Below are 26,116 nucleotides of genomic sequence, written 5' to 3' on the forward strand. Positions count from 1 at the left end.
ACACAGTAAGTAATCAAAAAGGCAAATGGAATGTTGGCCTTTATCTCAAGGGGGTTGGAGTATAAAAGCAGGGAAGTCCTGCTACAACTGTACAGGGTATTGTTGAGACCACACCTTGAGTACTGCGTACAGTTTTGGTCTCCTTTATTTAAGGAAGGATATACTTGCATTGGAGGCAGTTCAGAGACGATGCACTAGGTTAATTCCAGAGATGAGGGGGTTGACTTATGAGGAAAGGTTGAGCAGGCTGGGCCTATACTCATTGGAATTTAGAAGAAATGAGAGGTGATCTTATTGAAACATATAAGATACTGAGGGGCTCAACAAGGTAGATGCAGAGGGGATGTTTCTCCTCATGGGGTAATCTAGAACTTGGGGGCATAGTCTCAGAATAAAGGGTCGCCCTTTTAGAACTGATGAGGAACTACTTCTCTCAGAGGGTAGTAAATTTGTGGAATTCTCTGCCCCAGAGCGCTGTGGAGGCTAGGTCATTAAATACATTTAAAATGGAGATAGACAAATTTTTGCAAGATAAGGGAGTGAAGGGTTATGGGGAGTGGGCTGGGAAGTGGCTTTGAGCCCTAGATCAGCCATGATCTTATTGAATGGCGGAGCAGGCTCAAGGAGCCAAGTGGCCTATTCCTGCTCCTGTTTCTTATGTTCTTATATTATCCTGTCATTTGCAGACATGGACCACTTTTGGGCGGTGGGTGGGGGGTGTCTATCCTGGTATCCACAATGCATGTACAACCTATAGATCTAACATGCAGTTTTAATAGCGCTCTCGGCCCCAATATTCTCCACCCCAACCCCATTACTTCCTCTGGGGAACTGCCTTAATTCAACATAATGTCTGTGACTTCTTGAGGTGGTGCATTTAAGATCAGGAGCTCACTGTTTGGACTGCAGATCCATTACTCTGAAGGACATTATCAGTATCACTCCAACATGCTGCACTACAAAGAAGACAGTGCTTGGGATTGTGGCCATTACCAAAAAATTAGTAACATTGCTATAAACTCCAACATTGTAATTAGGCTGGCTCAGGGCAGCCCAGTGGATTGTTGTACCAGCTCTCTGAGCCATGCATAGGATGCAAGCTGGGTTTGTCGAGGGACTGCCCCTCAAGAGGCAGAAGAAACAAAGGGAAAGTTGAACCAACTCCTCTCTTGCACATCTTCAAATATCGTGTTAACAGAATCCTGGTAACAAGTCACCTCTCTGGCTTTTCCGCTGGGGAATGATCCATGGTGTTGCTACAAGAGAAGGAGGGGGAATATTTTACAATGGGATGTAGGAGGGACTATATTGTAACTATATTACCCTAACACCCACAACCCCTCATGAAACCAGGTCCACATTCCAAAGCCAGCCTGAGTGGACACAGTAACTTACCAGACTCCATTATAGGCTGTAGATTTTTAAAAGAAAAAATATACAGTATGGTTTTTTTTAAATTACCGTGTTTAATGTTGCTTGATTGTAAATGGAGCAACATTTTACTGTACAGGAATGATTCTACGACTCGGTGCTCCCAGGGTGTGCATCTCAGGAAATTGAGGATGAACAGCCCATGATTTTCCATCCAGTATCTCAAAACATTACAGAAAAAAAAAATCAAGTGGTTATCCTTTTTAGTTTCAGACTTATGAACCCAGGCACCAGCCTCAGTAAGAAGGTATTATACTTTTTTTTTCAGGTTTATGGGGTTTGGTCAACAATGCTGGAATGTGCTTCAACATTAGTGACGCTGAACTCTCGGCCATGTCCAACTACAGAGGCTGCATGGAAGTCAACTTCTTTGGTACAATAGCTGTTACAAAGGGCTTCCTTCCTTTGATACGCAAAGCAAAAGGCAGAATTGTAAATGTTTCCAGTCCAGTGGGTAAGCTATAAATGTATAACGTAGACACAAAACCAAATTCCGAGAGATATATAATAGATGCCAACTGATACACAACAAAACAATTATATAGAAGACTTGTCGGGCGAAATGGCCTTAGTTTGCTGTGTTTCTATTTTTCCCCCCATTTGTCTACATACTGAGTCTGATCATCCTCAGGGTGCTAGATGCACTCCAGCAAGGAGAAGCTGGTGGCACACACTGGGTGCTCCAGAGTCTTCTCAAACTCTCATGCTGGTGGCGAATCCAGACACAAACCAAGGGGATGAATATCCTCTGAGCTTCTTCGCTCCGCCACTTTAACTTTGACGGAAACCCTGTTCCCACCTGTTGATGGAGTTTCTGCCTAAGTTACGGCGGCGGAGCAGGAGAAAGTCTGAGGAAACTGGCCCCCTCCCCCACAATCCGCTACTACATGGAGCAGTGTGTTAATTCATCAATGCACTGCTTTACTGTTCATACATCTTTAAAATATTGTCCTCCCTCCTGGTAGAATTTTAAAATTTAAGCAACAGCTAAGCTGTTATTGTCACTGTACAGCTGACCGTGCAGTGTTTCATGGTATGACCCTGACTTTATAAAAAAAAAAAAAAAAAATTAAATTAAAATTACAACTTGACTACTAGATACAGGAAACTTTCAATTTTACCGGCACCTAAATAACTGGAAATCTCGGTTAACCGGCAAAATTCAGGAGCAGGTTCAGGTAAGTTTTACTTCATATTACTTGCCTTCCTTGATCTGTTGCTGTGCAATTGGGTGTGGCTGCAGCTGTTGCTAAGCTACAGAGACGTTTGGAACTTGTGGCCATTGTTCTGCACCTGTTGCTAAGCAACAAGGTTTGTTGCTTTAGACGCAGCTCTCGGCTCTCTGTATCTTTTACTATAGCTCTCGGTTATCTGGAATTTTTGATGAACCGGCACCATGTCGGTGCTGGATTTAAAAAAAAAAAAAAAAAGTTTCCTGTAGTAAAATACTAAAATAAATAACCCTATATGAGCTATCTAATATACACAATGGCCAGAATTTTCCCTTTATATAAAAAAAAAAACAGGTGGGTTTGCAGAGTGGGGGCAGTTAAATTGTTAAAAATGGTATTCCCGCTCCCAGGGGTGGAAGGTCAATTTAAATATTGTAATGAATTTTTTTTTTTTTAACCTCCATTTTGAATTTAACTGCATGTGGACTGGTTTCTCACAGTTCATGAAATCAGGCAGTTAAACAGAGGCAGGGACTGCTGCATCCAGGAGGTAAGTGGCTTTATACCTACCTCCTGGATCCAGGGTCCCTACCTAACCCACACCCTCGAGATCGGAGACCCTCATGAGGCCTCCAATTCCGCCCCCCCCCCCCCCCCCTGCCCACAACACCGATTTTGATACTGAGGCTGGCCACCATCCTCTTTCCCACCAGTCCCCCCTTTTCCCCCCCCCCCCCCCCCCCTTTGCTGGTGATCCCTGTCAAAGCTGGCAGGGCCTCTGGGTTTCCCGCCTGCCTCAGAGGCCGCCCATCCCAAACCCTCCTCCCTGGAGAAAAGTCCGGCCAATGATTACATGTATATTAATGAGCAATGTTTCAATGGTAGAATAACTTCATACTGTCTGTATTCAAAAATAAATTTCCAATAACAAAATCCATTGCATGCCATTAATCAAGATTCCCATGTGCAGTATCTTGCATTTTATTTAATGCCATTTACTAAAAATGTAACTAATCTTTCACCATCCGTTTCCTTCCAGGAGAGATTCCATTACCCTATTTAGTGGCTTATGGCGCTTCGAAAGCTGCACTCACCTTATTCACAAATATTTTGCGCCTGGAGTTGAGTCACTGGGGAGTGAAAGTTTGCACCATACTTCCTGGATTCTATAAAACTGGTAGGTATTATTTGGCATAATGGCAAAAGCCAGCATAGGTTGTACTTTGTGCCTGCATTATTTGCACCATCACTCACTCTTTGTGCCCCCATTATTTGACTTGACTGTGGAATGCTGCTCGACTTCCATTAATAACCCAAAATCAGCACACGTTGGCTTTTTGGAAGAAAGAAAATGTCACAATATTCATTATTCCATTTTTGGAGGGATATTCAGGGTACTGTTAAACATGGACAAATATACGATTAGCATTGTCTAATGGTATTGCGCACTTAGAAGTAGAACCAACTATTTGCCCTAAAAGTAGCAAAGAAACAAAAACTTTGCCCTTATTTCATCAGTCGCAGTTTGAGGTGAGTGCGGAGGAAGCTGCTGAGGAACAATTGCCAGCCACCAGAACCATCTGCCTGCATCGGATTTATGAGTCCTTCACATCATAACTCCTAACCCTCCCCCACCCACCTTGGCAGTAACTGGCAGGAGGGTCGGTAATCTGAGAACACAGATTTAAAATAATTGGCAAAAGAGCCAGGAAGGAGATTAAACTTTTTTTTAATCACAGTGAGTTGTTATGATCTGGAATGTACTTCCTGAAGGGGTTGTGGTAGCAGATTCCATAGTAACTTTCAAAAGGGAAATAGAAATATACTTAAAAAGGCAAAATTTGCAGGGCTATGGGCAAAGAGCGGTGGGGGGGGGTGGGTAGTGAGACTAATTGGATATCTTATTCAAAAAGCCCACATAGGCACGATGGGCCAAATGGCTGCCTTCTGTGCTGAGAGATTCTATGAACAGTGCTGCCAACTATCTTCTTGAGAGAACGAAAAACACCTGATTAAAACCTGCAGCCAATTCAGGAAAAACTCCTCAGCAAGCAAGCGAGCTCCAAAACATCATAGTTGCCTATGACTCCACAAAATCAACTAACTAGCAACATACCCCCTATGACTGGAAGTGTCCTCTTCTCTCAGGCTCTTGTCAATTCCCCTTTCACAGGACTGAATAACTCCATGGCCCGGAATTTGGCCAAAACCTGTTCCCACTTGTTGACTGAGTTTCTGCCTAAGTTACGGTGGCCAAGCAGGAGAAGCTTTGAATGGCATACTAAGTTATAATTACTGCTGAGCAACCTCTCTGGTCCTGAAAAACTAATTTTACAAGTGTTCCTTCAGAAGAACATTAAAAAATTCCATGATTTAAAATTTTTAAATTTATTTTTAAAGTTAATATTTCAGCTTTTACCTTAATCCTATGTGTATGTTCCAATCTTTATTTCACTTTCTGTACAATGTCCTAAAACATGAATTATAATCCCTGCTTTTTACTTCCTGCTTTGCTGTCTGAGAATTCTTCAATCTGATTGGCTGATCAGCCTGCCTGCACTGTTGGTAGACACTATAGATGCCGCCAGATTCAAGTCATGTTGAAATCGACACTCTAGAGCCTGCTAAATCTTTGTGGGCAGCTTTTTTCGAGGTCAGCGGCGAGTGCCGTCCCTTCACCACTGACTGCAAAATCCAGGCCCTTATTTATCAGTTTGTTCCGGAGGTGATGACTCTTTGCAAAAATAAATAATGCATGCTATCTGACTGGTTGGTTGAACAGAATCTAACTTCATATGCTTTTAAATATGCTTGAAGCGTTGAAGATCAGAGTGCTCTTGCACAGGCCAACTGTACAATACAAGTGGCTTTTGGGAAGAGTGGGTTGTTCCTATTTTGTTTGGCACTATGCTCCATGATTTTCATTCAACAACCAAAGCAAAACTATCATAAATAATTGCACTGAAGTTAATAGTTGCTGTAATTTATTCTGCGGGAATGTTCAGTGCTCATTAGAGTGATCATTCAGACAAGTGAACAGAAGGCTGAAGCACAGCTGTGGGCTATCACTTGCCAGCTAGCAGCGCTGTGCAGCATTAATTGGAAGAGTGTGCTGGGATTCCAGTGACCACTGAGCCCCACAGAATAGGCTAAATACCTCACCAGTGAGCATGTGTGCCAGTTGTCCTCTCACTCAAGCCAATAGTCAAGAAACTCACTGAATCCTTTGGGCACCCTCTATTTACACATTGACCTGGATAACTTGATGAACATCTAGATAGATACAATGCAACTTTTACTCTGCACTTCCTGATACTTAAGTAAAATATCCTGCACAATATTTTATCTAGACTCCCCTAGACTCTGTTTTATGTATGTTGTAAGAACAATTACAGTAGGATATTATAAAGATTCATTGCACATTGTCTCCGACTATAACTCATTCTTTCTAGGATGTCAAAACTGTGGAACTCCTTTACCTTCCTCAGTTTCTGTCTTTCTACAATATTGTAAAATTTGTAAATTTTTTAATTTGGTGTCACCTGTAATGTATGTGGGTGGAACAAATGAAGGACAGAGACAGGATGAGTTGCTAGTCCAAATGCTTGCTTTCTTAGGCAAGAGCGAACTGAGCATGCTCATACCAAACCATGTGTTAATACATTACACTGCTTTCCCCCTTTTTAAAAAAAAAAAAAAAAAATACCTATTCCCCTCTCAAATACAACAAAACTATGATCCCACCTTTCTCAGCATTACATGTACCACATAACAAAAACTCCTGGCTTTTTAAAAAATGAACTACAAATCCAGTTTAATAACAGGTTTGCGGCACCTTCCTGATCTCCTTACAGAAGGTTTTGGTGTTGAACCAATTTTTGGGCTGTTTTGTTTTGTTTTGGTTCCGAACTCAAAGATGATCCTGTTTCTATCTCTGACTTGTTTGAACCTGTATGTTTCACTTCAATCCACTTTGAGTGACTATCTACAAGTACCAGGAAATCATTTGCTTTCTCACAGAAATTTCCATGTATTCTCTGAAAACGTCTACTTGGCCATGACCAAGGTTGTAGTGGAGTTTTGGGTGGTTTGCTTCTGCAATTTTGGCAAACGCTGCATTTGCTGACAAGTGATTTAAGATCACTGTCCAATCCAGGCCAGTAAACAAAGCTTCTTACAATTGATTTCATACTGACGATCCCTGGATGTTCAATATGAAGTTCGGCCAGAATTCTCTCTCTCAAAGTAGATACCACCACTCTGTTTCCCTGCTTGATACAACCTTGTTCACAAGACAATTCAGTACGATGGTTATGGAATGGTTTCATTTCTGTGTCCATACACTGATCAGTCCATCCACTCAAGGTGTTTTCATACACTCTTTTCAGTACTGAGTCCTTTTGAGTCTCATCTGCAATTGCCGTTGCATTCACGGGAAAGTCTTTGTCAACTGCACCTAGCGTGAAAATCACACCTTCACTCCCAACACGTGCGTCTTCATGTGTCAACCTGGACAAGGCATCTGCGATTGCATTTTGCTTTGAAGTGCAATATTCAATTGTGTAGTCCTATTGTGACAACAACACTGCCCAATGTTGCATTCTTGATGCAGGTATGGCAGATTTGGGCTCCAGTATTGCTAGGAGCAGTTTGTGATCGATTATCAGGGTAAACTTTCTGCCAATCAGGAACTGTTGGAATTTCTTGATTCTAAACACTATGGCGGGTACTTTCTTTTCAATTTGCACGTAGTTTTTTTTTGCTCTGAGGGTTCGCAAGGCAAACGCGATTGGTTTCTCTTGGCCGTCATCCATTATGTGGCTTATGACAGCTCCCACACCGTAGCTGGAAGCATCACACACTAACGTAAGCTCACACTCTGTGTCGTAGTGCACAAGTAGAGCATCGCCAAGAGACTTCTCTTACAAGTGTCATAAGCTTCCTGTTCCGCTTTCGTCCACTTCCACTGGACATCCTTCTTGAGGATGGAGCTAACATGGTTGCTAACTCAGGTAAGAAACGTGCGGAGTACTGGACCATTCCAAGGAAAGATCTTCACTCGGACACATTCTGTGGCTTTGGAGCATTGATGACAGCATCAACCTTTTCCTTCACTGGTTGCAAGCCATTTGCATCAACTTTCAGACCAAGGTGCACAACCTCTGGCTGCACAAAAGCACATTTGCTCCTTTTCAATTTGACACTGTGGGCATTCAACCTTCGAAGCACTATATCTAACACTTCTAGATTTTCTTCCTCACTGCTTGTTGTGATCAGCATGTCATCTTGGTTGCATAAGCAATTTGGAACTCCTTGCAAAAATCTTTTCCCTTGTAGGCTGGAAGACACATCATATGGCAACTTGGTGTATGAGTACAGTCCCTTGTGTGTGTTGATGGTGAGGTACTGTTAACTCTCTTTGTCAACATTCAGCTGAATGTAAGCATGTGACAGGTCAAGCTTGGAGAAAACCTTTGACCCAGAGAGTGCTACATACAAATCTTGCGATATAGGCAGCAGGTACTGCTCATCGTCAACTGCTTGGTTGATAGTAACTTTGTAGTCACCGCACAAGCGTACAGTTTTGACTGCTTTTGGCACTACCACAATCTTGGTAGCTCATTCACTTTTGTCAGTTTGTACTAGCACTCCGTTCTCTCTGAACTTCGCTAGCTCTTCCTCCACCTGACTTTTCAACGCATAGGGGACCGGCCTTGCCTTACAATAGACAGGCTTCGCGTTGGACTTGATGCGGATATACGGGTCATATCTAGTGATGCCCTCACAACTGCCTGTGAACATGCTTTTTGTACTTGTTCAGCATTGTGCCGAGTCACTTCTTCATCTACACTGAAGATGTTTTACCAGTCTAACTTTAACTTTCTCAACCTGTCTTTGCCCATAAGAGTTAGCCAGTTGTTGTAGCTCATTTACAATAATAGGCAGCTTACTGACTGTCCATTGTGTTGAACTGTACATTCCATTTGTCCACATGTCTCTAGGATTTTTCAGGGTAGGTTTTTAACTCTACGGTACTCTTTGTAAGTGGTATTTGATTAAACTTACTCTCATGTGTCCTTACTCATGATAGAGCAAGCTGCTGCTGCGTTGATGCACATCAATATATTGCTTGTTGATCAAAAGCTTTGTACGAAAGTCTTTCTCACGACTGCTAGCATTGCCGTTAGTGGAATAGTTACTGTCTGCCTAGCTCTTCAACATCAGGTGTGTTCACTTCAATATTGTGAACTCCTCCCTTTTGTTGTCTCTGCTTTGCATTGCCACTAGAATGGTTCTTTCTTCCTGCTTTAGATCTAGCACTGCAAACTGTTGAAATATGGCCTTGTTTCTGGCAGTGAAAACACTTCACATTTCTGTATTGGTAGGACTGTGGTGAGTAATTTCCATTGCAGTGATAACAATTCACTTGTGATAAATCCAGAAAGTGGAACAAGGAACTCAGAGGCTAGATGTTAGAATTAACACGAGTACTTTATTAACAACTGGGAAACACATTTACAGACAGCCTGCATCAGCATCCTGGCATTCCACCTTGTGCTGATCTATACAGGAAGCAAACCTCTGACCTTAGTAGCAGCATTGGCTACAGCACCACCTGGTGGATAACCTTAATCATAACATCCCAGATTACGATATCCCTCCCCCCTTAAGATTTCAGTATGAATTTCTTAAACAATCATTCCTGAGGGTCACATAAGCAGTCTCCATTCATCATGTTCCATACTTGACGAATCTAACAGTTCAGTATCTCTCTGGTGGCTTGCGAGTCCTTTGTGAACGTCTAACAGTAAAGTCCCTGCTTGTTTGTGGTGAAGCCACCAGCTGCTCCTGAGCAGTGCTCAGAGTATCTGACTCTGCAACGATCGTTTCCTCTTGACGGATAGGTTCCTGTGGAATTATCTCTGTCCCTGGTGGTGGCACCACAGATGCACTTGGATAACTGGGAGCAAACCTGTCTTCAGTCATTGCATCTGGAACCTTCATTTCAATTTCCCCTTGTCTGGGAAGTATCTGATCTACATGTCTGCGTACTACCCTACCATCTCCCAACATGACCTTGTATGATACCGGACCTGTCATTGAGTCTATGAAGCCAGGAATCCACTTTAGCCCATAACTGAAATTCCTGGTAAGGGTCGCATCTCCTTCTCCAAAACTTCGGCACTTTGTTCTTTTGTCATGGTTCTCTTTTTGTTTATTTTGTCTGTTTTCCATTTTCCTTTTTAGGTCTGGGTGGACAAGGTCAAGAGTGGAGTGTAGTCTATGACCTAATAACATCTCAGCAGGAGAGAGTCCTGTGGTGGATTGAGGTGTTATTCTGTAGCTGAACAGAACCCGTGACACTTTGGCTGCTAAACTCCCTTCTGCACTTTTTTTCATCATCTCCTTAAATGTTTGTACGGCTCTCTCCGCAAGTCCATTCGAGGACAGATGATATGGAGCCGAGGTCACCTGCACTATGCCATTTTTTCTCGAACTCTTTTGTCTCTGTACTCAAAACAAGTGGCATTGTCACTCGCCACAATCTCCGGTAGCCCTTGATTACTGAAGCTCCGACGCAAGCAGTCTATAGTAGTAGTGGCGGAAGCAGAATTTACAGGATAAACATCCATCCATTTGGAATGTGTATCAATGATTATGAGGACCATCTTCCCCATGAATGGACCCGCATAATCTAAGTGCAATCTTCTCCATGGTTTATCCGGCCACTCCCTGGGGTGGAGAGGAGCCGCTGCTGGTGCCTTCCGGTGTTCCTGACAAGTGCTGCATGTCTTGACTAGATTTTCTATCTCCTCATCTAGCTTTGGCCACCACAAGTAACTCCTAGCCAAGGCTTTCATATGCGAGACCCCAGGATGACACTGATGTAGTTGCTCTAGGATAGACTGTCGTGCTGGCTGTGGAATAATCACTCGTGCTCCCCACAACATGCAACCATCCTGCACACTCAGCTCTGTTTTCCTGACACTGTAGGGTGTGAAGTCAGCCCCTTCTGGATGCTGTGGCCATCCCCTCACCACATATTCTCGAACTCTAGACACTACTGGATCTTTACCTGTCCATGTTCTTACTTGCTCTGCAGTCACAAGTGCCGTGTCAGTGTCCTCCAACATCAAAACTCTCCTCTGGAGCTGCACGGATAGGTGTGCCTGGCAGTGGAAGACGGCTCAAGGCATCTGCATTCCCATGGTACTTGCCCGCCTTGTAGACGATGACCTACTCATGTCCTCAACGTCACTGCCCACCTGGATCCGGGGTGACACCATCTGTGGAACTGCTTTCATTTCATTGAAAAGTGAGAGAAGTGGTTTATGATGGTGCATATGGTGAACTTCCTGCCATATATGTACTTGTGGAACCTCTGTAACCCAAACATTACTGCTAACCCCTCTTTTTGTCTAACTGGGAATAGTTTTTTTCTGCTGATAGAGTTCGGGACATAAACCCTATTGGTCTTTCAGTTCCATCTTCCATGCAGTGTGAAAGAACTGCCCCCACCCCGTAAGGTGAAGCGTCACAAGAGAGAATGATGTCTTTCTCTGCATTGTAGTGAACCAGCACATCCGACGACAGCATCAGTTTCTTGGACTGTTCAAATGAAACCCCCTGCTCCCCTCCCCACTGCCACTGTGTCTCCTTGCGCAGTAGTTTGTGAAGAGGTGCTAACACAGTTGACAAGTTTGGTAAAAACCTGTTCATAGTTCAGCAGTCCCAGGTAAGCTTTTAACTCGGCCACATTTGTAGGAGCAGGGGCGTCCTGCAGTGCTTGTACCTTCTCCTTGAGCGGATGGAGCCTGGTGGCGTCCACTCTGTGTCCCAGGAACACTGCCTCATTCCCCAGGAAAGTGCACTTACTCCTCTTGAGCCGGAACCCTGCCCTCTCCAATCTCTGTAGTACCTCTCTGAGTGCTCAGATGCTCCTGGTCGGTTCTTCCTGTCACCAGAATGTCATCCAGATAGATGTAAACAGTACACCTTCGATTATCCTCTGGAAGATAGCTGGACTAGATGAGACACCAAACGGTAAGTGGTTATATGTAAACAAGCCCTTGTGTGTATTTATGGTGACATACTTCTTTGATTCGTCATCCAGTGTAATCTGCAAGTAGGCATGACTCATATCCAACTTTGTGAATTTCTTTCCTCCAGCCAGGTTTGCAAAGAGATCCTCTGTTTTGGGAATAGGATACTGCTCTAGTTTGGACACCCGATTGACAGTCAATTTATAGTCTCCACAGAGTCTTACCGAATTGTCCGGTTTTAAAACGGGTACTATGGGAGCTGCCCATTCCGAACATTTCACCGGCTCCAGCATGTTCTCTCTCAATAGACGGTCAAGCTCAGCCTCTACCTTTGGCTTCATGGCATAAGGCACAGGTCGTTGTTTAAAAAACCTTGGCGGTGCCTCCTTGTCTACATAAATCTTAGCTGGGGGGCCATTAAATGTGCCAAGTTCCTCCTTGAACACACTCTCATGTTCACTCAACACTTCTTGCAAAGTCAACTGTTTGCCCACATCTATTTGATGTACTGCTCCCCAGTCTAATTTAAGTTCTTTATCCAGCCCTGACCTAACAGGTTTGGTCCGGTACCCGATACTATAACTAACTACAGGTAGCTGTTCCACTGTGTCCCTGTGTTGCACAGTTACCTTAGCTGTACCTAATGTCGCTACTCGTTCACCTGTATGTTTTAAGATGCAGGGAGCAAGGCTTTAACTCTGGAACTTTTGCACGGTTCCACAATTTTGAGTACTCTGCCTTGTTCATTATGGTCACGCCGCACCCTGTATCCACTTCAAAGTTCACCTTGGAGTCATTTACTGTCAGTTGCAATGTGATAGGAGCCACTTTTGGAATGTTCTCTAACATGCTATACATTATGAACATGTCCTCTTCTTCCTCAGCTTCCCCGCTGATGTGGTGTGCTCCATGTTTTTTCACTTCTCTCCCTTGGTTTTGCTGTTCTCCCCCTTTTTGGTTTGGATTCCTCCACGGGTGATTTCGCCCTGCAAGCTCGTTTTATGTGTCCTTGTTTCCCACACTTGTAGCACTTTTCCTCCAGAAACCAGCATTCACTCACCAGGTGATTGCCCTTGCATCTATAACATGCCTTCACATGTTCACGTTGTGGTTTCTGACACATGTTCAACTTGTGCACAACAACCTGACCAACTTGCGTAGCATTAGCCCTGTCTGAACCCTGTGTTTCTTTTACATCTCGGTTCGCTGTCTCTATGGCTTGAGCAAGTTCCAATGCTTTTTCATAAGTAAGCCCAGTCTCGGATAATAATCTACTGCATTCGGTTGTCCATAATTCCGCAAACTAGCCTATCTCGCAGCATTTCCTTCAGGTTGTTCCCATAATTGCAATCTTGTGCTAATTTACGCAACACCGCTGCATAGTCCATTACGCTCTCTTCCTCTTTCCTGTTCCTTGAATTAAACTTGAACTGCTGTACAATCTCACTAGGCTTAGGGTTGAAATGTTCTTCTAGCAAAGCCACTAATTCAATAAATGATTTGTCTCCAGGCTTTTCAGGACTGAGCAGATTTTTCATCAAACTGTAGGTTTGGCTTCCCACTGAATTAAGCAGAATGGCTTTCCTTTTTCCGGCATCATTTGCTTTGAAAAAATAACCCAACGCTTCACAGTATTCTTCCCAGGTTTGTGCTTGAATATCAAAAGCGGAAACTGTTCCTACCGTGGCAGCCATGCTCTCTTCCAGCTTGTAGCTAACTTTAGCTCGTGATTTTGTTGTTTAAACGTCCCGGCAGACTTTTCTTCTTTATGCAGGGTCCTTTAGTTGCCTCGTCACCAAATGTGATAAATCCAGAAAGTGGAACAAGGAACTCAGAGGCTAGATGTTAGAATTAACACAAGTACTTTATTAACAACTGGGAAACACGTTTACAGACAGCCTGCATCAGCATCCTGGCATTCCACCTTGTGCTGACCTATACAGGAAGCAAACCTCTGACCTTAGTAGCAGCATTGGCTACAGCACCACCTGGTGGATAACCTTAATCATAACATCCCAGATTACTATACACTGAACTGCTCTCACATAGAAACATAGAAGATAGGAGCAGGAGTAGGCCATTCGGCCCCTCGAGCCTGCTCTGCCATTCAATGAGATCATGACTGATCATCCAAATTCAGTACCCCGTTCCTGCCTTCCTTCCATATCCCTTGATCCCTTTAGCCTTAAGAAATATATCCAACTCCTTGAATATATTTAATGAATTGGCCTCTACTGCCTTCTGTGGTAGAGAATTCCACAGGTTCACCACTCTCTGGGTGAAGAAATTCCTCCTCATCTCTGTCCTAAATGGCTTACCCCTTATCCCTTAGACTGTGACCCCTGGTTCAGGACTCCCCGACCATCGGGAACATCCTTCCTGCATCTAGTCTGTCTAGTCCTGTTGGAATTTTATAAGTTTCAATGAGATCCCCTCTCATTCTTCTAAACTCCAGCGAGTATAAGCCCAATCGACCCAATCTCTCCTCATACGTCATTCCTGCCATCCCAGGTATCAGTCTGGTGAATCTTTGCTGAACTCCCTCCATGGCAAGAACATCCTTCCTCAGATAAATCGACCAGAACTGCACACAATACTCAAGATGTGGTCTCGCCAAGGCCCTGTAACTGCAGCAAGACATCCTTGTTCCTGTACTCAAACCCTCTCGCTACGAAGGCCAACATACCATTTGCCACCTTAACCGCCTGCTGCACCTGCATGCTTCAGCGACTGGTGCACAAAGACACCCAGGTCTCATTGCTCTTCCCCTTCTCCCAATCTATTGCCGTTCAGATAATCTGCCTTCCTGTTTTTGACACCAAAGTGGATAACCTCGCATTTATCCACGTTATATTGCATCTGCCATGCTTCTGCCCAATCACCCAACCTGTCCAAATCATACTGGAGTTTCTCGGCATCCTTCTCACAGCACACACGCCCACCCAGCTTTGTGTCATCTGCAAACTTGGAGATATTACATCTAGTTCCCTTGTCTAGATCATTAATATATATATATTGTGAATAGCTGGGGTCCAAGGACCGATCCCTGTGGTACCCCACTAGTCACTGCCTGCCACTCGGAAAAAGACCCGTTTATTCCAACTCTTTGCTTTCTGTCTGCCAACCAGTTCTCTATCCAAGTCAATACCTTGCCCCCAATCCCATGTGCCTTAACTTTACATGCTAATCTCTTATGTGGGACCTTATCAAAAGCCTTTTGAAAGTCCAAATACACCACATCCACTGGTTCTCCCTTATCTATTCTACCAGTTACATCCTCAAAAAATTCCAGTAGATTAGTCAAGCACGATTTACCTTTTGTAAATCCATGTTGACTTTGTCCGATCCTGTCACTGTTTTCCAAGTGCTCTGCTATTACATCTTTTATTATAATGGACTCTAGCATTTTCCCCACTACCGATGTCAGGCTTACCGGTCTGTAATTCCCTGTTTTTCTCTCTACCACCTTTTTTGAATAGTGGGGTAACATTAGCTACCCTCCAATCCATGGGTACTGTTCCTGAGTCTATCGAATGTTGGAAGATGACCAGCAATGCATCTACTATTTCTAGGGCCACTTCCTTAAGTATCCTAGGATGTAGATTATCCGGCCCTGGGGATTTATCGGCCTTCAATCCCGTCAATTTCCCTAACACCATTTCCCTACAAATACTGATTTAATTCAGTTCCTCCCTCTCATTAGACCCTATGTTCCCCGACATCTCTGGGAGGTTATTTGTGTCCTCCTTTGTGAAGACAGAACCAAAATATGTATTTAATTGGTCAGCCATTTCTTTGTTCCCCATTATAAATTCCCCTGATTCTGACTGCAAGGGACCTATGCTTGACTTCACCAATCTTTTTCTCTTCACATATCTATAGACGCTTTTACAGTCAGTTTTTATGTTCCCTGCAAGCTTATTCTCATATTCTATTTTCCCGTCATGCTTTTGTCTCAGTCTCACCACTTTAGGTTTGGCGGTGGCTTTGTGACTGTAGACCTCAGCTGCACTAGTCACTTGAGTTGGATGGAGCTCCCTAGTATTCTTTAACACCATCTCCACAGATGGGGCAATTTTGCATGCTGTGCCAATCGTTGGGTTCGGAGTGTTCAGTAACTTGGACTGTGTGCGCTCATCCACCAGTCCACACACAAACTTATCTCGCAACGCACAATCCAAAAATGTGCCGAAGTTGCAATGCAAAAACAGGTTCTTAAGAGTTACAATGTACTCACTTTTTTGTTTTTGGTTTCTGATTCCAAACTTTGGATTGAAATGGTCCTTGAATTTCTCAACAATGTCTGTCTTCAAACAACGCATCCTTCGCTTTCCCTGGTGTGAGTAGATTTGTCAATGTTCCATAGACATCTGGCCTGATCTCCGTTAGAAAAATTGCTTTCTTCCGTACACGAATTACTTTTTGAGCTTGACCATTCTCATCTGTACCTTTTCAGTCTCAATAATGTTACTGGCCCAAAAAAAAAAAAAAAAAATTAAAAAAATCTCCATCCGCCCACTAAAAACTGAATGGTTCGCTAGCTCGGTCATGCATGCTGAGGCTTCCAATGAATCCCATAGGTGCGGCCATGATTGTCCTGATCCCACTGAACAGTAACTCGCGCGCTACCTGTACATGTGCGAATCAATGGCGCTGTTGCTGTGTATACATACACGGGGAAGGCAAAGCACAGACAATTCTGCACAAGCATTAATGGTAAAACATCGCAAAAATTCAGTTTACGTGTCACAAATTCATCTTCAACTTGTCCACTCGAAGGTTGAACACTGTCCTTCCATGATCTCTAAAAATGGCTTTGGGATCTCATCTTTGTCGCCAAAATGTAATACCTGTGGGTAGAACAAATGAAGGACAGACAGGATGAGTTGCTCGTCCATGTACTTGCTTTATTAGGTCAGAGTGAACTGGGCATGCTCATATGAAACCATGTGATAATTCATTACATAACTGAATCACAACTTCCCAATTTACATTTTTTAACTCTTTTTCAATCATGTCCAACTTGATCCTTCAGCTTGGTTTCCTTTTTTTAAAGTGGGCAGTAAGCTTGCTCACCGATTGGCTCAGTGAGGAAGAACTTTTTAATACAAAGGGTAGTGGATGGTGGGACAATTGGAGCTTTCAAGACTGAGATTGATAGATTTTTGTTAGGTAAGGGTATCAAGGGCTATGGAGCTAAAGCAGGTAAATGGAGTTGAGGTGCCGATCAGCCAAGATCTAAATGAATGGTGGAGCAGGCTCCAAGGTTCCTAGGTCTAAATTTTGATCCCTGATCTGTGCTCCAGTAGCTTATCTCAGTTGTCACTAAGTGCTATAATTGGCCTCCGTACCCCAGGGCTTCGGGGTGGGAATCTGTCTGGACTGCTGCTGCTATCTTAGTAACCTCTGCTGTAAAGTATGATTTGTTTTGGACAATGCGGGGTTTGGCTGTGATGCTGCTGACTGTTAACTTGCCTGCCAAAGCAGAGGGAATCCTGAATAATTTACTACCTGTTATATCCAGAAACTTGAAATTGGCAATCCAATCCACTCAATCTTTCTGCTCATAAATTTAACAATTTTCAACTTTAGAATATTTAGCAATTTTTGTTGTTGTGTATAATAGCCTAGAAATTCTGACCCAACTTGGGCAAGGAATTGGCATAATCTGGGGGAGAGTGAGAATTTGGTGGGTGGGGGAGAAGAGGACACAAACCCAAATCACAGTGGAGACTGTTAGGCAGCTAGTCTACCCCAGAAGTCCTGTGAGTGCCACTCAGCATGCGTTCAATGGAAGGGATGCACGAGGGCCTGCCACGCAACAGCCATAATTGGAGTCCACAATAGCGCTCGATCGATCGCCATTAGGAAAGCAGCAAATCGTTCTAGGAGCAAGTTGGTGCAAAACCTTTTTTCTCTTTGTATAATATGCTGAGACCACACTAAAATTCCAGTAATTCCACCGCCACAGGGTGTTTGCCTCAGTAGGGAACTCAGTAGTATGTAATTGACATGGGTGCTTGTCCCTTTTATGCAAATGCCCCCATCCCTGAGATTTGGGATGAGCGGTTATCACTGGGGCATATTGGCATTTTGAAGTCCTGGTACTGACTCCCATCCAGCGATGCAGCTGCCAAACTGGAATTTCTGGGAAAACTTTTAACTTTGTAATACTTTTTCATTTGAATAACTCAAAGCACTGAGCCATTGCTTAAAGAGCACCCCAATGTAAGCACATTTATTGGTACAAGATGCCTGTGGCTTTGTTATACATACATGTACATGGTTCCATTCATTTAGATGATCTTTCAATGCCAGATCCCATGAGGTACACTTCTTAGTAACATATAATGTACATAATATATTTTCATGTAGGCTAAAACAATCACTCGCATGTGAAATAACACCTGGAGGCCAACAGCAGTTCACGCTGTTCCAAAATCAATTTTTAGTTGTGTTGAAGGTTCTACTAGTGAATGCAAAACCAATAAGTCACTGTTCTGGTGAGTTCGTCATTGTGTTGAAGGTTCTACTAGTGAATGCAAAACCAATAAGTCACTGTTCTGGTGAGTTCGTCATTCTTTTACTGATGCAAAAGACTGTCATTCAGTTACCTGCCCTAATTTATTCTTATGTGGATTGGTGTCATTTTTTGTCTTAAAATACTCCTGTGCAGCGCCTTGGGACATTTTACTACGTTAAAGGCGCTATATAAATACAAGTTGTTGTTTAATTTGCCTGTTTGCTTTTTAAAAAAAAAAAAAGCAAAAATGTAAATCATCTCCATTACAGTGCGTGGCATTGTGCCCTTGATGTAAACAGCAGCATAGAATTGGAATCGTTTTCATATAGCTAGCAATCAATGCCTGTTATGTAAGAATTATGACAAGAGCCAACTATGTATATTCATGAAATATACGGGCACATTTTGTGACAGCCAGTTTAATCATGATTAATAACACTACATAATTCTTGATCGAGGCAAACTGATAGAAATAATTTTGCCTCCAAGTCTTTTATTTTTGGCACCAGAAGTCTAACTGGTCTGTAGTTACTAGTTTATTCTCCCCCCCCCCCCCCCCCCCCCCCCTCCTTGGACAAAAGCATTGCATTGGCCACTCCCCAGCCCCATGGTACAATTTGCATATTTAAGGATTGATGACTTGTGTCCCGAGCCTATGCTTATCTCCCTTCTGACTTTTTTCAGTCTAGGGAGCATGCCATCAGGCCCCTCTGACTTGTCTATCTTGAGTTCTGCTAATTTATTAAAACCAATTGCTTTTCTACAGTCATCTCTAATAATTGTTCCATATTCTGCTCTAGTACATCTAAATTCTCACTTCCACCACCATTTGTATCGACTGATCCAAAATATTTATTTGATATCTCTGCCATACCTTCACAGTATTCTTTCCTGTAATTTTTTTTTGTTGGTTCTCTGTTTAACCATCCTTGTAATCTATCTTTCAGCTCCGTCGTGTAATACTGAATACTGGGAACAGCAAGTCCACCATCTCATAAAAAGTATTTCTTCAGAACTGCTTCAGGACTATGGAGAAGAATATATGCTAGAGACAAAAGACCTATTCCTGAAATATGTCACTACTGCCAAAGAGGACCTTAGCCCAGTGATCGAAAGTATCACAGATGCTATCCTCTCAACAAATCCAAAACCGAGATATTACGCTGGAAGAGAGATTATCGTTATGTATATCTTGCTCTGTATTTTACCAACATCGTTAAGTGATTTAATTTTCAACAGGTTGTTCCTACTTAAGAAAGTCTTACCAAAGGCTTTGCAAAAATAGTGTAGTGTGGGGAAAAACCTTAATATTGTGAATAATTTCTCCTCCAAAATAATCAGTTGTTTTGATAATTCTCAATGTATTAGTTGCTCATTTGGTAATTAGTACGTGAACAGAGTTGATTTTGTTGGGAATAGTGAGATAAGTGGGAGGGGATGAAAGGGGGTAATTTTTACTTTCATCGTCTGGGTGGTGATCTGGTGAAGCAGATAGCCCGCACGTAATAGAACCCTTCCACCCCCCCCCCCCCCCCCCCCCCACCTCCTTCCCCAGCTGCCAATTTTCATCCCATTGATTCTGATCAATGATGGTGAAAATTACTCCCAAGGATTTAATGCCAGGGCATTTTGTATATAAAATGACAACTGTAGAAGTACAGCTGAATTTTTTTTGTCAATGACTATGCAGAAATGTTCATGATCCCAAGTTCCAATTATTGAGTTTTTTTAGAATATTGTTGACTATTTTACTGTAGCTTAAATATGGGTTAAGTGTTCTGTGTCCCCATGAGTTGCTACTTTGAAAAACATTAAACTCCAACATGATCCTTTTTTGGGGGAAGAGAGCTTGCAAAATGGTATGCCTAACAATGGAATCCAGTATAAATTTCAGTTTTTGAACAATTTTGATGCTGCAATCTAAATTATTGGGGAAAATCTGGGCTGTTTTAGCAAGTTATGTTTCAATCTTCATCAACCTGTTAAAGAAATTGTGGTATAGATGCAATAAGCCTATGAACAAAGAAGGACTTTTGAACTTCTCAATAGACAAGCCTACTTCTCTGAGCAGTCTGTTTAATAACTAATTTTAGAAATGTGTTATTCTCTCTACCTACAACTGTATTAGATGGCCTCCAAAGGTAAAGGAATAGAGATTAGGACTGGGAATTTCTTGTACTAGTTAGGAAGAATTCTTAACACCTTTTCCGGATGCACTGATGAGGGAATATTCCTTGTTAAAATGGTCCCCATCCCATACATTATCCTTCACATTCAAAAAAAAAAAAATAGAACTTTTTGCATTTGTTATTTTAATATGCCTAAACATGTTTGTTTAATGAATATTTGAGATTAGATACTGTGTTGCACCAACAAAGCATTGCTGCTTGATGTTGCCCATTGACAAACCTCTATCGTGTAAAACTGATGAATGCCAAAGCTTTCTGTTAGCCTTTAGAAACTGTAGCTGCCTAGTATAAAATTAAACCAAACATGGAATGTATAACAAACAGCAATGGCATCAGCTGTTACTGTGGTCTTTTATTATGTATACTGGCTATACATTTGATCCTGTGTGTGTGTATTGAACTGTCATTTATGCTTAATTCATCATAAGCATAATTTATGATTTTGTGAGTCATTGTAGCCCATCAACACTGCAAGAATTAGTACTAGTCAAATAGTTAATGATGCATAACCTGCATAATTATGATATCCTGTAGGTTAGTGTTTCTTTATATCTATTATAACTGTTGCAACAAAACTTGCAGAGGAAGTTGAAGCCTTGATTATTCTTCTTCAAAGACTCTTATTTGTGCAAAATATGTACTGGGGTAAATTCAGCAAATGGCAGAATGATCTGTTCTGCATCATTTCTCTAATACTTTCATACTTGCAAGATAATTTAGAAATATAAATATACCAAGGTCAAATTTAGTTCTTTAAATTTGAAATTGTAATATTTGATAGATTGAGTTAGAACCACAAATGCCAGGGACCTTGAAGAGTATGAAAATACAGAATGTAAAAACATGTGATGTGACTTAAACCTTGTTAAGCATTATTCCTATTTAAAAGTATAAGACGAGCCATTTTGTATGTACCCAAGGACCTTACTACTCCACTATAAGCCTACTCACTCCCACAGCTACCTGGACACTTCCTCCCACCCTGCTTCCTGTAAGGACTTGATTCCATTCTTCCAGTTTCTGTATCTCCGCCGCATCTGCTGACGATGCCAACTTCCATACTAGTGCTTCCGATATGTCTTTTTTCCTCAACCGAGGATTCCCCTCTACCGTGGTTGACATGGCCTTCGACTGTGTCCGTTCCATTTCCTGCACTTCTGCTCACCCCTTCCTCTCTCTCCCAAAACCACGCTAGGGTTCCCCTTGTCCTCATCTTTCACCCCACCAGTCTCCACATTCAACAGATCATTTTCCACCTCCAGCATGATCCCATCACCAAACACATCTTCCCCTCCACCCACCCCCCCCCCCCCCTTTTTAGCATTCCGAAGGGACTGCTCCCTCTGCAACACCCTGGTCCACTCCTCTATCACCCCCAACACCCCTGCCCCTTCCCACAGCATTTTCTCGTGCAAGCTCAGGAGATGCAACACCTGCCTTTTTACCACCTCCCTTGCCACTGTCCAGAGCCCCAAACACTCCTTCCAGGTGAAACAGCGATTTACTTGTACTTCTTGCAATTTAGTATACTGTATTTGCTGCTCATGATGTGGTCTCCTCTACATTGGGGAGACCAAACACAAATTGGGTGACCACTTTGCAAAACACCTTAGTTCAGTCCGTAAGCATGACTCCGAGCTTCCCGTCGCCTATCACTTTAATTCTCCACTCCACTCCTACTCTGACCTCTGTCCTCGGCCTCTTACACTGTTCCAACGAAGCTCAACATAAGCTCGAGGAACAGCACCTCTTTTGATTAGGCACTTTACAGCCTTCTGGACTCAACATTGAGTTCAACAATTTCAGACTATAACCTCGGCCCTTATGTTTTTTTCTCTCTCCTGGCAGCTGTTGATTCTGCCATTGTCATTTACACCTCATCTAGAGTCATCTTTTGTAGCTTAACTTGTCCCATGACCATCTCCTTTTGCCTTGCACCATCATCCCTTTTGTCTTTTAATCTCTCCTGCCTTCCATCCTATCACAGACCTTCTTTGTTCTTTCCTCCCCTCCTCCCTTTCCTGGCCTCACATTTCTCCAACTTTTTCCAGTTCTGACGAAGGGTCATCAACCTGAAACGTTAATTCTGTTTCTCTCCACGATGCTGCCTGACCTGAGTGTTTCCAGCATTTTCTGTTTCAGATTTCCAGCACCTGCAGTCTTTTGCTATTGACCTTACTGCTTGTTTTATTTCCCAGGATGGAATAAAATTATCCAGTTTTTTTTTTTTAACAAGAGAATAGATTGCTATGATGTTGTTCTGCAATATATATTCTCATTGTTTTCTGTATTACTTAAATAAACATCAGATCACAGATCTTGGTTTTTGTACCAACATGATTGTGACTCTTAGCGCAATAAGTAAAGTGCACTAATGTGTTAACCTATCACAATGTAAATAATATCTCGGCAAAATCTTCAGTTTCTATCCCATACTTTGTGCTGATCCTAAACAGATCCACATTGAAGCTGGACAGGTACATAAATTTCATGGCTGTGTTAACTCCTTGAGGGCTAGATGCCATTTGCAGTTGTAGAATACACACTTTTGATCACAATAGTTGCATTAGCTAAGTTCTATAGATTTCTAGCGCTGAATATTTAAAAAAATAAAAATAAAAAATAAAAAATTAATCTACAGAACCATTCTTTGTTTGTACCCTGTCTGAATATTTGGTTTTTAAAAAAAAAATCATTTTGTAATGGAGTTCAAATGAAATAGTCTCCAGTTAAATGGCAGTTTAAATAAGAACAAAACACATTTAGAATGCATACTAGTTACCATAAAGAAGCTACAAAAATAGCATATAAATCTGTCCTATTAAAATTTTTTAACCCCAAACTTCAGGTGGATGAAGGCAGAAATAGGGCACAGTTTGTCCAGGGACTGTAATTTGGATGGACCCCAGCTCTTCCCCATTTGCGCTATATTAAAAATTCCAGGGTAAGTGAGGGCTGAAAGAGGAGCCCTCACAGACCCTCCAACAGTGCAGCCATGCAAATTTAGGATGGGATGACATCATCCTAAATTCCAAGATTTCCATCCAAGAATCTGCTCCTGTAATGTAGGGGCAATCAATTTTTATAGAATCACAGGCTTTTCTAGAGTGGGATTATCAACTGCAAATATGGTATGAGCTTTGACTAATGACTCACCATCTTAACAAAGAACATTTTGTTACTTGAATGTGTGTGGGGAAAAACTTTCTACATGTTAATGCCAAGTATGTCAGAGCTGCTACAACTCCTTTCATCTTGTGTTAGCTACTGTCCGCACTCGCTTTCAAATTGAAGAGAAAGGTATGGGATAACTATTTGGTGATGTGTTACGCTAAACTCCCTTAGATCTTGACACCATTACATAGGGAGCATAGGAACAGGAGTAGGCCATTCAGCTCCCTTGAGCCTGCTCCGCCATTCAATGAGATCATGGCTGATCTGCGACCTAACTCCACATACCCACCTTTGGCCCATATCCCTCAATACCTTTGGTTAACAGAAAGCGATCAATCCAATTTAAAATTAACAATTGATCTAGCATCAATTGCCGTTTGCGGAAGAGAGTTCCAAACTTCTACCACCCTTTGTGTGTAGAAGTGTTTCCTAATTTCACTCCTGAAAGGTCTGGCTCTAATTTTTAGACTATGCCCCCTAGTCCTAGAATCACCAACCAGTGGAAATAGTTTCTCTCTCGGTTCCCCTTAATATCTTGAACTTTGATCAGATCACCCCTTAACCATCTAAATTTTGGGGAATACAACCCTAATTTGTGTAATCTCTCCTTGTAACTTAACCCTTGAAGTCCAGGTATCATTCTGGTCAACCTACACTGCACTCCCTCCAAGGCCAATATATCCTTCCTACGGTGTGGTGCTCGGAGCTGCTCTCAGTACTCCAGGTGTGGTCTAAGCAGGGTTTTGTATAGCTGCAGCATAACTTCTACCCCCTTGTATTCTTGTTCTCTAGATATAAAGTCCAGTATTCCATTCACCTTTTTGATTATTTTTCTGTTCCTGTTCATGACATTTTAATGATCTATGCACCTGGACCCCCAAGTCTCTTTGGACTTCCACTGTTTTTAGCCTTTCACCATTTAGAAAGTACCCTGTTTTATCCTTTTTAGATCCAAAGTGGATGACCTCATATTTGCCTACATTGAAATCCATTTGCCAGTTTTGTCCATTCACTTAATCTGTCGATATCTCTCTAATTTTATGCTTCCATCTACACTGCCTACAATACCACCCATCTTTGTCATCCGCAAATTTGGATATGACTTTCTATGCCAATCTAAGTTAATAAATATTGCAAATTGCATCAAATCAGCAGAGGTGTGTTACATAGAAACATAGAAGGTAGGAGCAGGCCATTCGGCCCTTCGAGCCTGCTCCGCCATTCAATGTGACCATGGCTGATCATCCAAACTCAGTACCCTGTCCCCGCCTTTTCCCCATATCCCTTGATCCCTTCAGCCTCAAGAAACATATCCAACTCTTTCTTGAATATATTTAATGAACTGGCCTCCACCGCCCTCTGTGGCAGAGAATTCCACAGGTTCACCACTCTCTGGGTGAAGAAATTCCTCCTCATTTCAGTCCTAAATGGCTTACCCCTTATCCTTAGACTATGACCCCTGGTTCTGGACTCCCCGGCCATCAGACACATCCTTCCTGCATCTAGTCTGTCCAGACCTGACAGAATTTTATAGGTCTCGATGAGATCCCCTCTCAATCTTCTAAACTCCAGTGAGTATAAGCCCAATCGACACAATCTCTCCTCATACGTCATTCCTGCCATCCCAGGTATCAGCCTGGTGAATCTTCGCTGCACTCCCTCCATGGCAAGAACGTCCTTCCTCGGGTATGGTGACCAAAATTGCACACAATACTCGAGGTGCGGTCTCACCAAGGCCCTGTACAACTGTAGCAAGACATCCTTGTTCCTGTATTCGAACCCTCTTGCTACAAAGGCCAACATACCATTTGCCTTCTTAACCGCCTGCTGCACCTGCATGCTTACCTTCAGCGACTGGTGCACAAGGACACCCAGGTCTCTTTGCACTTCCCCTTCTCCCAATCTATTGCCATTCAAATAATAATCTGCCTTCCTGTTTTTGCCACCAAAGTGGATAACCTCACATTTATCCACATTATAGTGCATTTGCCATATTTCTGCCCAATCACCCAACCTGTCCAAATCGTACTGGATTTTCCCGACATCCTCCTCGCAGCTTACCCTCCCGCCCACCTTTGTGTTGTCTGCAAATTTGGAGATATTACATCCAATTCCCTCATCCAGATCATTAATATATATTGTGAACAGCTGGGGTCCTAGGACCGATCCTTGCGGTACCCCACTAGTCACTGCCTGCCACTCGGAAAACGACCCGTTTATTCCAACTCTTTGCTTTCTGTCCGCCAATCAGTTCTCTATCCAAGTCAATACCTTGCCCCCAATCCCATGTGCCTTAATTTTGCACGCTAATCTGTTGTGTGGGACCTTATCAAAAGCCTTCTGAAAGTCCAAATACACCACATCCACTGGTTCTCCCTTATCTATTTTACTAGTTACATCCTCAAAAAATTCCAGTAGATTAGTCAAGCATGATTTACCTTTTGTAAATCCATGTTGACTTTGTCCGATCCTGTCACTGCTTTCCAAGTGCTCTGCTATTACATCTTTTATAATAGACTCCAGCATTTTCCCCACTACCGATGTCAGGCTTACCGGTCTATAATTCCCCGCTTTTTCTCTACC

General features: G+C 42.6%; 1 protein-coding gene across 2 annotated transcripts in view; it reads left to right on the forward strand.

Annotated features, from left to right (window-relative positions):
• hsd11b2 (hydroxysteroid (11-beta) dehydrogenase 2) overlaps positions 1-22,677 on the forward strand; it is a 77,211-nt gene extending 54,534 nt beyond the window's left edge. Inside the window, exons 3-5 of one of the 2 annotated variants that reach the window (XM_085991288.1) lie at positions 1,700-1,804; positions 3,643-3,780; positions 19,118-22,677. In XM_085991288.1, the coding sequence (XP_085847414.1) occupies positions 1,700-1,804; positions 3,643-3,780; positions 19,118-19,455 (581 nt within the window). In that variant the 3' untranslated portion in view covers positions 19,456-22,677. Of the gene's footprint in view, positions 1-1,699; positions 1,886-3,642; positions 3,781-19,117 lie in introns of both variants that reach the window. The other variant, XM_085991287.1, reaches the window with a different exon arrangement.
• The last annotated feature ends 3,439 nt before the right edge of the window (positions 22,678-26,116 follow it).

Source organism: Somniosus microcephalus, chromosome 6 (genome assembly GCF_052327205.1).
Source record: "Somniosus microcephalus isolate GS21.2 chromosome 6, FLI_Smic_1.0, whole genome shotgun sequence".
Classification (NCBI taxonomy): domain Eukaryota; kingdom Metazoa; phylum Chordata; class Chondrichthyes; order Squaliformes; family Somniosidae; genus Somniosus; species Somniosus microcephalus.